Source organism: Saccostrea cucullata, unplaced genomic scaffold (assembly GCF_032062105.1).
Source record: "Saccostrea cucullata isolate Sc308-1 unplaced genomic scaffold, CSIRO_AGI_Scuc_v1 ctg77, whole genome shotgun sequence".
NCBI lineage: Eukaryota > Metazoa > Mollusca > Bivalvia > Ostreida > Ostreidae > Saccostrea > Saccostrea cuccullata.
This window is the reverse complement of record NW_026929500.1, coordinates 316,152-329,672: the sequence shown is the minus strand read 5'-3', so window position 1 is coordinate 329,672 and position 13,521 is coordinate 316,152. Positions and strand designations below refer to the sequence as shown.

The 13,521-nt window shown below is 32.3% G+C and overlaps 2 protein-coding genes across 2 annotated transcripts in view; one reads left to right on the top strand and one right to left on the bottom strand.

Moving 5' to 3' along the window:
• Positions 1-13,521, top strand: part of LOC134281041 (putative cysteine protease YraA) — an 82,909-nt gene that overhangs the window by 43,695 nt on the left and 25,693 nt on the right. The window lies entirely within an intron of this gene.
• LOC134281019 (ras-related protein ORAB-1-like) lies at positions 4,298-5,759 on the bottom strand. The gene is made up of 3 exons (XM_062763475.1): positions 5,350-5,759; positions 4,870-4,978; positions 4,298-4,668 (listed from the first exon to the last, which is right to left on the bottom strand). Exons 1-3 carry the CDS (start codon positions 5,648-5,650, stop codon positions 4,353-4,355), a joined length of 726 nt encoding a protein of 241 aa, XP_062619459.1. The 5' UTR covers positions 5,651-5,759; the 3' UTR covers positions 4,298-4,352.

The window sequence follows — 13,521 nt, the reverse complement described above, 5'->3', positions numbered from 1 at the left end:
TTGTTTGTTATTTAATGTCCGTCTCGAGATTTTTTCACTTTTCTTATTTTACAAGAGATATTTGTAATGTTCACGACATATATGTCCATTTAAAATTGCAACTTTTATTTAACTATAATTTCTTCATTGGATTTATTTTTGTTATTCATTTACACATTTTGTAGAAAAGTGTTATATTAGGCCATTGATCCCACACAGGATCAAGTACAAACTTGATTAATAAAAAATTGATATTTTTTTCTCATGCTTAACAAAACTTTTTTCTGGAGATATTCTATCATACTAACGACATATATGTCCATCTGAGCAACTTATTACTGCATGTTAAAGCATTTATCATTCATTTGCACATTTATTTTTACGAGGCAAGTATTGATTAATAAATTGATAAGACAAGGATACATTTGAATCAACTGTCTCGTTTAAAGCATTATTTAGCAAATACTGAAGTCGATACGATGACCTAATAAGTCGACTGTTGGGAGACGCTTTTGATACAAAGTGTCAGGCCCTTGTTTTCAAACTGAACTGTCTGTGGTTTTTTTAAACGTTTGCCCTATTATTACAAGAAGCACTGGCGGGTGTGACAGGGAATGCTTAATCTTCCATTGAACCTGATCCCACTTCAGGTGTTTTAGGTCCATATTTGCTCTCTTTCTCACCTGTATTGCTTAAATGAACTTTTATGTTTAATTGGTGTTCATTATGTTCCCCAAACGAAGTTGGGGAACATATTGTTTTTACTCTGTTTCTTATTATTATTAAGGTCTTCCGTCTTCACGGAAGACCTTATAGTGATTCTACTGTTTCTTATTATTATTATTATTATTATTATTTTTCATTTTTATTTTTTTGACCTTTTCAAATCGAAAACTACTCAATGAATTTCAGCCAAATTTTCAGAAATTATGTGTTCTGCCATGCCATTTTGAAATATAAAAAGAATTTGGAAAAATTCACTTCCGGTCAGGAATTATTGCAAATTTTCATTTTTTCCACTAAAAATCTATTCCGCTCTCTAGGATTCTCAAACTTTCAGATATGATAGAGGTTGGTTTGTAGATGTGTGATAAGAACATTTCTGCCACTTCCGGTCGTCACAGGAAGTGATTGAAAAAAGGCAATTTTTTGAACTTTTTTGTTTTTTGATATTTTTCATTGATATTAAAAAGATTAATAGAGCCTTATTTGAGAATGACAAATATGTAATTTGAATTAGAATCGAAAATACCAACCTCAAAATATTCGCATTTAAAACTTTGATGCGGTGGTCAATGGCGTAATGGTTAGCGCATTGGATTTTCACGCTGGCGACCCGGGTTCCATACTTTTTCATTTCGATTTTACATTTTTCTTTCAGAATCAAGACCTCTCGTTGCTCGCATTTCTTTTCTAGTTATTATTATTTTTCTTCTTCTTCTTCTTCTTCCTGGAAATGATTTGTAAACTGTTCGTCCGATGTAGGTAAAACCTTTTTAGGGTTAGTAGACATGTTATGTAGATTTGCGGAATCAAGGTCATTTTGCGCGCACGTGCTTTGTGCAACACGTGAAATGACCAATATAATAGATATAGCCACAACTTTTCTTTTTTTAGATGAAATGCTTTGAAACTCATAATGTGAGGATATATTAGTATATAGACATGACGACATGGTGAAAATATCTCACGTTGCACGTGCACTTCGCTCTGATTGGCTGCAACTAAAGTCTCAATATCTTTCTTGTTTTTTGACGAAATCCTTTGAAATTTTTAACATAGCCATGCATTAGGATATCCTACAACATGAAATAAAGCAATTATCGTGAAAACATGTGCATGCACGTGCGCTGCAATCTGATTGGCTGAAACTTTAAACAGCTATAACTCCTTTGGTTTTCAACCAAACAGGATGGGATTTGGAATATAGATAGATATAACGGACTTCTACAAGTAGGTATGGTCACCATGCACATGCATACACGTGCGTGTGCATGTGCTGCAATCTGATTGGCTGAAACTTTAAACAGCTATAACTCCCTTAGTTTTCACCCAAACGGGGTGGAATTTAGAACATAGAAATGGACTTCTACAAGAAGGTATGGTCACCATGCTCATGTATGCACCACGTGAAATGAAAAATAAAACATACACTTGAATAGATTTTTTAAAATAATTTTGGATTAAATACTTTAATATTCAGTGTATTAAAAATATAGATTGTGTAGACAAGATGATATGGTCATGACGCAAATTTCACATGTGCACGCGTGCAAAGCTTTTTGATTTTTGTACACTTCTTTGTAAATGTTGTTAAAATCTCAGATGCATAGAGTTTGTCTTATTTAATGAAGCTTACAGGGAATATGGAACCAAAAGGGACTTGGGGAGAGTTTGGGGAACATCTGTAACGGTCCCCGTTACAATTAGCACTAGTTACCTTTGTATTTCATTCATAGTAAATCAATTTCAAATTCATTATAGTAAATTAAATATTTTTGTTAACCTGTTTAAATATCTGCTGTCTTTGCTAGTATTTTCTCTTTTGATATTATATTATTTATATTCAGTTTTGCACATTAAAACTCGAAGCTAAAAAATGATTAAATTCCATTCAATACTTAATTCTACTCTACCTTTTTAGTGGATTTTTCATAATAATTTGTGATATTCTGTATTTTCTTTTTTTTAATAGAATAAATGAATATAATTTAATTTAATATTACACTTTTTTGTCAAAACAGAACATATTTCTGTTGAAAGATAGAGCAGGAAGCATAAGTGTTACCATTGAAATATATGTAGATTGTGATAATTGATTTTAGGTCATGAAAATTGTCACTGGGCTTTTATGCTATATATACCAGGGTATGGATGATAACACTGTTCAAGGAACTAAAGATTACCAATATGATTTTTTTATCATTTCTTATCCTGTGAAGGAAGATTTTAAAGTGTTATAATTATGAACTTTTTTTTAATTTAAAGTTGTTTTTTGTTACCTTGGTCTAAGTCTCAATGAAATTTTTTAAATTAAAATTTGCCTCTCTATGAATCTTTTCGTCGTCTTCTATCGAACCGTTTGATAATCGTAATGCATATTCAAATTAAATTTTCAAACGCCCACAGTTCAAAATAATTTTATTTTTCAAAATTGTAGCCCCACGAGGAACTATTCCTCGAACGATATCTTTTAACTGATGATAATTTTTGGAGGGTCTTTATATAATTTTACGAGTAAGCTGTGATTGAATTTAATATGAATAAAAATCTAATATAAACAAAGATCAATACGTGTAAAAAGAACAGACATATTTTATTTTTCACATGTACTACACATCTGAACAACATTAATCCAATACAGGAAAATATATTCTTCACAATTTATTCCAAGCTTTCGATATAAATAAATTATAATTTTATCTTGGTATTTCAGATTTCAATGCACAGAAACAGTAACTGACTAGCGATTTGACTTAGCTTTTAAAGTCTATCTACGTATTTCATTTCAATTTTTTCATTAATATTATCCTCGATGGGGCTATATCGTAGTGAAAACTGCATGATTCATTGTATTTCCAGTACTACATGAACATGCAATATGATAGAGATGCATTTATTTTTTTATGTCTCCCAAATATGGAAATGTTTGTCGTACAACATGTATGAGAACAGACTCTTTGACAAAGTTTGTTTCTTAATGATACTCTTTATCATATTTTATTTCAATACCTTTTAAATAAGATTATTGTCAGATTTCCAGATGCTCATAAGGTAAAATCTATCGCCTTATCTACAGATTGCTATAGAACGGATTACATCATCATTCCAAACATGTGATGTCTCTTTTTGACAGAGAGTTACTTTAGAGAGAGTTGACTTTTTACAAATGCTCAAGTTAATATGTATAAATTGTAATGGAAGGAAAAAAACAAACTTATATAATGTTTATATAAGAAACAAACAAATTTGAACAATTGTATAGTAATATAAATGAAAAACAAATCAAATAACAAAGTAACACATGTACCATTTCTAAAATACAATAAAATATAGGATAAATTTCCTGTTCACATGTGTTTTGCGAAATATTGACTGAATGCAGAGATAAAATAAGATATTAACATCTTTTAATACAATAAAATAGTTATGTTATCAAGTAATCGTAATACACATTGGTCAAATATGTTACATTATTGTGATAAAATATCATTATAATTACAGTAAATAATGTACATGAATAAGTCTTAACTGAAGTATAACGTTAACAGAAATACTGTAACTGAAGTATAACGTTAACAGAAATACTGAACGAATTTGACAAGATAATGGCAATGAGTACTTCCACGTTTAACAAAGACACTCGATCAAACTTAGCATTCACAAATCTTATTCGTAATTTTCTTTGTTAAGCTAGGTCTATGTAGAGATACAGTGTACTTTCCACATGTGTGATGGCACGATGAATTCTCTTTCATTTTCTTCAATAAATTGGCACACAATTCTTCGCTGATGTCCGAAACATTGACATTACATTCTAAATCAACCTCTAAGTAGTCCACTTCTCGAAAACTGGCAAAGTTTTTCAAAGTTTGTTGATCGACTACACGTTCAGAGGAACAACAGTTTGTGCCAATGATTGTGTTTACCGACTTTTGACTGTCTGCGTAGAAGTTGAACTCCTCCATCCTATTTCAACCAAAAAAAAAATACAAATATTTAATGTTAAAAGATTAAAATGAATTTATTCAATCTTAATCTATTAAATATGGATAATATTTTGTTTTATTTGTTTGTTTATTTTCGTTTTATCAAGGACAAGGACATTACTTATGGATCAATCTATATATTGCTCTTTCGAGAAAAAAAAAACTGTGAAATCATACTTACCATGAGTTGATGCTGTCAAAAGAGTTTGGTTTTCTGGTGTCAAACACAAAGAAACAAGCGTGTGTTCCTCTGTAATAAGACTGTGTTAGACTTCTGTATCTTTCTTGTCCTGCAAAATATCGACAGTGTTTTACAAAAAATACATTGAATTTATAAAATCCATACACTGAGAACTCATTTCAAAATATAAAAAGTAAGTCCATTGTTTTCAGTAACTTGAGGTGTATTTTTTTTCTATGTATACAAATACGAAAACTCTCGCAACTAAATTGTTTTTAACTGAGCTTAACGTATGTTTGAAACAGTTTTGGAGAGTTTTAATGTACAATGTATTTTTGCAAATTGTTCAACACCTTGTGTTTTTTCTGTGTGGTTTATTAAGAAAAGGTTCCACAAACCATGTTTCTTTCTACTACCATGTCAATTGCACATCAAATACTAAGTATCTAAAACATGAATTTTTATGCCCAAAATTCGTACCTGCAGTGTCGTGTATTTGCAGTTTCACGACTGAGTCCTCGATTGAGACATTCTTTGTGTATTTCAGTCGTCGATGGTTATAGTTTACGGTATTTGGATAATCATCTAACAGGCGAGCTACCAAAGACGACTTTCCTACTTCTGGGTCACCGATAACAATCAATTTGAAGTGATATTCCTTAATAGCGTTTCTGTTTGCATCCATTTTTCTGCTGTAGTATGTTGGTAAACATTTTCGTGTAAGAAAACTTTCATTGCAGAAGTAGAGCAATCTAGTGCTCAGTGGCCATTTAAAGTTCATATCAGAGACGGTTCAAGGCTGTGGTATTCTTTGATCAGTTTTTGATGTAATCGGATTTGTTCTGGTCATGGAAATTAAATACCGTTCGTTTGAAAATATCGCTCTACATAACTCCCAAACTGTCTTAAACAAAATAATATTGACTTGTTGTCTGAATAGGTTTTGGGTTGTTTTTTGCAACTTGATCTTACTAACGAAGATACAGTTATGCTGCGAAGAGTTTTCAATTAAGGAATCGTTTCCCAATATGCATCAATTCAGACTGAAATACTAAAAAGACAAACAACTTCTTCATGCTACTTGTATTGTCGATGTATTTTTTCTGGTATTTACCGATCGTGACAATGAGTGCAGGGTGGGTGTGACTGGTTGGCAGAGGATGTTTACTCCTCCATGGCAACTGATCCCATCTCTGATGTTTTAGAGGTGAATGTTTCTTTACTCTAAAATGTGTATTGGTCAAAGGACTTTTGAGCTTGAATACTGTTCATTATCTTCATATATTTTTGTATCAAGAATAAAGAAAAGTAAACAAATGCCTACTTTTCATCAAAGTCAAAAATATATTAATTTGTCATTAATTACTATTATATAGGCGCAAAGTAACGTTGTTTTGTGTAATACGAGTAACTACATGTAAACATGTAGATCCATTTTAAACATATCAAAGTTATGAGCAGTATCATGTATTGTCCTGGCTATGATTTCCCATTTCAAGATATGAATTGAATAAGAAATTAAGGGGAAATTCTTTTGCTTTGTAGTTTGTACATTTTAAATTATTATATGTTCGATAAATGCGTATTAACCGTACGATGTGAGAGGTTGGGAAGATGTATTTCAATCTATTTTGAAGTTCCCATATATTAAAAATTATCATATTACCTAGTGGGGAAAATGTTTGGGTTTTTTTTTTTAATATTTTTATCGTAAGAGTAGTAATGGTGCTTAGAACTGAAGGAGCGATCCTTCACCAAAGCATAATTTGCAGTAGAGAATGTTTATATGTGTTCCTCCTTATTGCACTAATATGGCCAAGGGCATTCTCTAAATCTTGATCTGGATCATTAAATCCTTATTTTGAGTCAGTTTATTTAAGTGTCAAGGCACATACCTTTTCTCAGAGAGATATGGAGGGGTAAATGAACGTATGAAAATGCCGTATGCGATGTACAATTTGTATAAAAATTAAACCTTAGCGCAAAAAGGGTAACAAATACTTGAAATCGTGAACACGACGTTTATGTTACTTAGAAAAGGTTTAAGTGCAAAGAGGTCCAGATATTTTTTGACAAGCTATTTAATATCAAAATTCAAATTCTCACATAAGCATGGCTGAATAACGAAATTAAAAATGTAGAGATTGCTTTGCTTACTTCGGGTTTTACTAATCAGAATATAATAACAATGGCAGTTCCTCTTACTTTTTGTGATCATAAGGTTTTGCATTGTCCACCCTTTGTTTATTGAGCATGCCCATGGATAAGATTGATTGTTCTTAGAATACTTTTTTTTGCTTAAGCATCATTTTATAAATATCACAAACAACAATGAAAGGTTTCAAGTAAAAAATGCCCCCGTATTTTTTCCAAGATTTAGAAGTGACATAAGAAACTAAAATTCATCCTTTCTGAAGTATTGAAATTCCATGCAGTAAAAACATATACAAGTCATTTTTCCAATATGACCTCCTAAATGATAATATTGACGTCAGGAACTTGTGCATTTTCCCGTGTTTTCTTTTTAAAGTTGCAGAAGACATACATTTTCAGTGGAATTTTCTATCAGAACATACAGTGCACGCATCGCCCACAAAGATTTTGAGATATGTAAATTTTCAAATCATTTCACACAATACTAGTATATCCGAAAATTGAAATGGGCGACGGCTGCAGACACTATTTTCTAAAGGAAAATAAGATCAGAAATAAGTCATGTTGATGCTTTTCTGCATAAAACTTTGAAATGCAGCAAATATACGTCATATTTCCAGAATGGTCCCCCTTCATGTTTTGTCTTATTCATCTACTCAACAAAATTTTAATTGCTTTTTATAAACCCGACTTAACATATTGATACGAAAGCAAGCTTCAAAAGAGAATTCAAAATACGAAGATATGTATCAAACTACTTTATTCTAAATCTGAATTAAAGTACTCTAATAGAACAATTTATCAACTCATTTGTTGAGTTTCCTACAGTATTTGTAGTTGCTTATTTACATCTTGAACGTATTTTTCCAAATTTTTTGACATATAACTGTTTGTAAGGCTCAAGCTGTTTCTGAAGTGTGGCACCTAATAATAAAATAAATTAATTTAAAATAAACATTAAATTTTTTTATTCTATTTTAAAAAAAAATGATGCATTTAGAGTGATTTCTGTCTACTTCTATTTTCTAGCTTCTATCTTTTTTTTAATCTCGATTCTTCCTTTAAACTGTGAAACAAATTTTGTTTTTCAGATTTCTTTTGGTTTTAAACTACCCAAGGCCTTTACATTTTTTTTTTTTTTAAATCTTGTTGTCTGTTCCCTGCCCGTTTTGTACTTGATATGCTTCTCTGACCAGAGGTAACAAAGAGTGTAGCAGATAAAAGTAGGCAATAATGAAAATCAAGATTAAAAGTATACAATACAATGTTTGAACTTTTGACAAATTAACCTCTGTATTACTTAAGTTCATCTGATAATTTACTACAACAACGCTTACATTATACGAGTATACTCTTCAAAAAAGAAAAGCAAAGTAGAATTTTAGTGACACATTGAACATAAAGATTATTTTGTAAAATGATGTATTGACGTTAACAATAGGGATACAATCAAAATGTCATAATTACTAAAGAATTTTAAAATCATAGACAGTTCAAGGCCATTTAAGATTAATCTGGTATACCCCCAAAGACACAAATGATTGCATAAAACGGCATCTAATATAAGCAAATATGTGAAATAAAAACTGTATAGGAAAACACTGTACTCTACCACACCAAATGTAGAGCTTTGGTCAGCTGTTGCAGAGTCTGGGAAAGCGATTATCGTGACAATCAATTTAATTGTCCAATGCTTGCTCAATTGGATTTAAATCTGTCGATTAAGATGACTATGCCAGAAACAGGTTGCTTTTGCTTTGCAAGAATATGATTGACAAACGAGTCGTATGTGGCTGTGTATTTTCAGACTGAAATATGGCTCCAGGATGCTACAAAATTAAAAAAGGCTTGTGCAGGTAGAACATCGTTGGAGTGCCATTTTCCATCTAAGTCCTTTGAATATGAACCAAATCAGGCTTACTTTATGTAATACCGTTTTCCATATCATTACTCTACCACCACCAAAATTTTCAATCCTAGAAGTAGATTTCTGTCTAAGCTTCATTGCGAAGCTTTTGTGCTCTTAACCTTATAACAAGCCGATTAACATTCTGGACTAGTAGCTAAACCAAAATGTTCATCGGGGTTGCTGTGGCAGTACTCTGACGATCTGAGAGTCAACTGCAAATGGTCTTGTTAGATTTCTGGACAGTTCAAGGATAGCTAATGCTTCAGATGTGAAACATGATGTCATTGTGAAACATTCTTGAAATTTACTTTATCCTCTGGAGTGATCCTGTGCTGCTGATGTCACACATGGTCTGCCATGTTCCTTGTTAATGGTATATATTTTATAGGTTAGAAATGGTGCTGCTTGTCACATTAAAATCTTTTGCAATTGTAGACTGTTCTACACCTGCTTCCAGTCGCCCTTTGTCCTTTGGTGCTATGCAACATTCAGATGCTGCATTTTAATATAGCGTCAATTTTCAGATAAAACTACAGTAAAATTTGTCTAATCCGGACTCTGTGTACTCCGGATTTTTGTCCATTCCGTCTTTAAATGTTAGTCCCATGCACTTCTTTAACAAATTCATTAGAAAAAAATTCTGTGTAGTACGGATACTGTCTATTCTGTATTCCGACTGGTCCCAACTGCTCATAATTAACGGTAATTATTTCCTCTAAACACCTGAGTTGCTTCAAAGCAATTAACACCTTTCGTGGCGGATTTGATAATTTGTTTACATTAGCAGTGCCATGAAACGAACTCAGTGAAACGTGGCTTTGTCAAGCCCAGTTGAAAAAAAAATACTTGTATATGATTGAATTACAATTAAAAAAAAATAATTTTGTTTTAACTCGATCCTTTTACCACATTATAACAAAAAAAAAATATATGTACGCGATTTACAAATCAATATATAAATCGGGATCCCGCATTTCAAAATGGCGCCGTAACACTGTGGGGGAAGACGTGATTTTTTACATAAAAATTAGAAGTTCAATCTAATAATTAGCACATCGTAAATAATTGTGCATCGCTGTTTTTACATTGAATGACAAGCGAAACATAAATCGCCTATATTATGCGTGCCTGTAGATTTTGATTTAGGTTACATTTCACCTGACTTTCAAACTTTTACAGTAAGTCATAAGAGACTATTTTATAATTTCTAGACTCCAAAATATTGATTGATTTCATCCTTTATATTATATTCTATATTAAGTATAATAATGAACTTGTAAATAAACAATGAAATTTTCAAAATTAATATTTTCCTGCGTTTTTTCTGCACTCCGGATTCTGTCTAAACCGGCCAAATTTTATGGAACCGGCGGTAGCCGGTTTGGACAAATTATACTGTAGAATCAAAATATTAAGAATCCAATTTTTTGATAGCCCCATTGTGCCCGAAGGAATTGCATCAGAAACCAATGCTTGAAAATTGAGATTAAAGTTTTTCTGAGCATTTTGCAATTTTTTTTTCTGTGAGATTTGAAAAAATAGCTGTTCAGTTTACAATTCGCTAAAAAGTAATGCATTTTTCTCGAGTGAATTACTTCCATTTATCAGGGTATTGTTCCTTCTATGCGTTTCTTCCTTTCTTTCTTTCTTTTTTTTTTTGGAAGAGTATATATGACTTGCCACTTTGGCTATTATTAGCTCAAATGGCGTTTAAGGTGGAGGGATCCATCTGAGTAAAACAAAAATCGGATATCGCGTCTTTTTTGGATTATATGCTTATATAGTAATTCAACATTTTATTGAATAAAAAATCAGGTTATATCGTATAACATACGTTACAAGGACACGCCAAACTCCGTATCCTTGAACAAATCAATCAAGTGGGCAGAAACACAGACTCTTGTGAAAACCACTGTTTGGATAAAATGTTCAGATTTGTAAGCATGTTAAGCTCTCCGGTTGATTTTATGGGTTTTTTACCTTTTTGTACTTTATCTGTTGGCTTACAGTGTATGAAGTTTAAACGCCCCTTGAGATTCAATTATCTTTAGATATAACCGAGAAAAGGAGGCATTAAGGGTTCCCTACTCTGCAATTATGACCATTAAGCAAAAGTGATTCTTTTTTTCCTGAAAATGTAAGCTACTGTTAGATGAGACTTAAATGTTTACACTCATTTGAAAGACCTGTAAAATTGCATTAGTATTCAATAAAAATTTAAATTCAATGTGCTGTATGGTTTCTGCAAAGAATATTTAATTTGAATAAAAAGTTATCTACATTCCTATGTGCATAAGAGGTTCAAAAGTTTAATTTTTTTTCTAGTTGAACTCCTCGAAGTTTACTTGTAGATTATGGACAATCTATTCCCGAAATATTTATCTGATACATACAGAAAGGCTATCAGCAGGTCAACACTATCAATATGACTTTTTGTCATCCTATTCTCGAGCTGTGACAATTGCGAAAACAAGTAGTTAACATTGCTTTATTCTTGAACTTCTTCTAAAAATATAAAACGTTTGAAGTTTTCTGACGTTTATTTTGATAATTTGTTAACTTCAAATTTTCTTCCCTGATCTGTGTCTTTTCTTCCCTTTGTTATCGGTCGCTGTAGTCTAGTTGTAGAGCGCTTGCTTGGAGGCTACCAGCTGCAGGTTTGATTCTAGTTTCACGCATCGCGTCTGAGCTTGGACCTAAGTATAGGTAGTGATTGTTCCTTCGCAAAACCCATTAAAATTGAGGTGTTTTAGATCAGAACGTGAAAATCGAAGGCCCGAGTGCCGAGTAAAGGACTAAACTTGAAGCCCGGTGCATCTTAAATAAGTGATACATGTACATTTTCGACGTAGTTGTTGAATCTTTAAGAGAGCTCAAATGTCCTATAGATGTGTAATAAGGTTTTGGATTTCGGTTTCATACTGGGTGCAACTGGGATTCAAATAATAAACACAGTCAGAATATTAAAGACAACGAATAAAAATCAATCCCATATATCCAATAGAAAACAAATCATGGAAAGGGCGAATACATAGGCCACTGGAAACAAAATTTGTAGAATAAAGTGGCCTTGAGGAATTTGCGTAAACAACCACACTTTGCTCAATGCATTGAAGAGCAATTTAAAATGTAGCTATTCAAACATGTAGAAACATATAGCGATACTATATATCCCGGTGAGCTTGAGATAAAAACATTGGATGTTTTACATGAAAAAGACGTTAATGTTAATCTAACTACCAAGCTGTATGATAAACGTGATGACTTTAATTTTTTCTACGGTTAACTTGCCTTGCTTATGCAGCAGAATACCTTCATTACCTGCATACATGGTTTATATCTCTCGGTTGATTCGATACGCAAGAGCATCCTCTGCATATGTACATGTATAATTTCTAAAACGGGGTAAATTATTAAAAAACAAGTTGATGAAGAATATCAGCAGTTTCGTTTAAAGTCATCATTTCGTAAGTGAAAAGAAAACACTTGCTGTGGCCTTCAACTCAACATTTAGATATATCGACGATGTATTGTCAATTTACAATGGTAATATCCATTCCGATGTCGATACCATATATTCTGGTGAGCTTGAGATAAAAGATACCTCAGAGTCTGAAAAATTTGTTTCATACATGGATATTTTACTTGAAAAAGACGTTCATAGTTATCTAACAACCAAGCTCTATGATAAAATGATGATTTTTACTTTTCTATCGTCAACTTTCCTTACTTATGAAGCAATATACCTTCATCACCTGCATACGGCGTTTATATATCTCAGCTGATTCGATACGCGGTAAATTATTGACAAACAAGTTAATGAAACAAGAATATCAGCAGTCTCGTTTAAAGTCATCATTTCATAATGATCGATACAATGACCTTGTCAGCAAATACAATTTATTATTGAGTCAAATGCTAACTGACGTTTTTCATACTAATTGTTAGTCCATTATTTATACACTGAATTGACGACGGATTTTTCCGTTATTTACCGATCATGACAAAGAGCACAGGGCGGGTGTGACCGGTCGGCAGGGGATGCTCACTCCTCCATAGCACCTGATCCCATCTCTGATGTTTTAGAAGCCCATGTTTGTTCTGCTCCTATTTTGTATTGTTTTATGGATTTTGATATTGAATACTGTTCGTTATCTCCATACATGTATCCTTCATTCTATGGTCGATAAAATGACGTTGTCAGCAAATACAATGTATCTTTGAGTCAAATGCTAACTGACGATTTCGATACTAATTGTAAGGCCATTATTTACACACTGAATTGTCAACGATTTTCCCCTTATTCCCTTATCTTGACAAGGAGAACAAGGCGGATGTGACCTTACGGCAGGAGATGCTTTTCCTCCATGACAGTTGATCCCACTTCTGATGATTTGGAAGTCTGTGTTTGCTCCACTCCTATTTTGTATTGTTAAATGGACTTTTGAGCTTGAATACTGTTCGTTATGTAGTGAATACATATGAAAGATTAAGATTAAAACTTATTTATTTAAAGATTTGAAATTAGGAGGATTTCTGGCCAAATTCCTCAAAGGTGCATTAGAAAGTAGAAATTTGGATGATAAAAA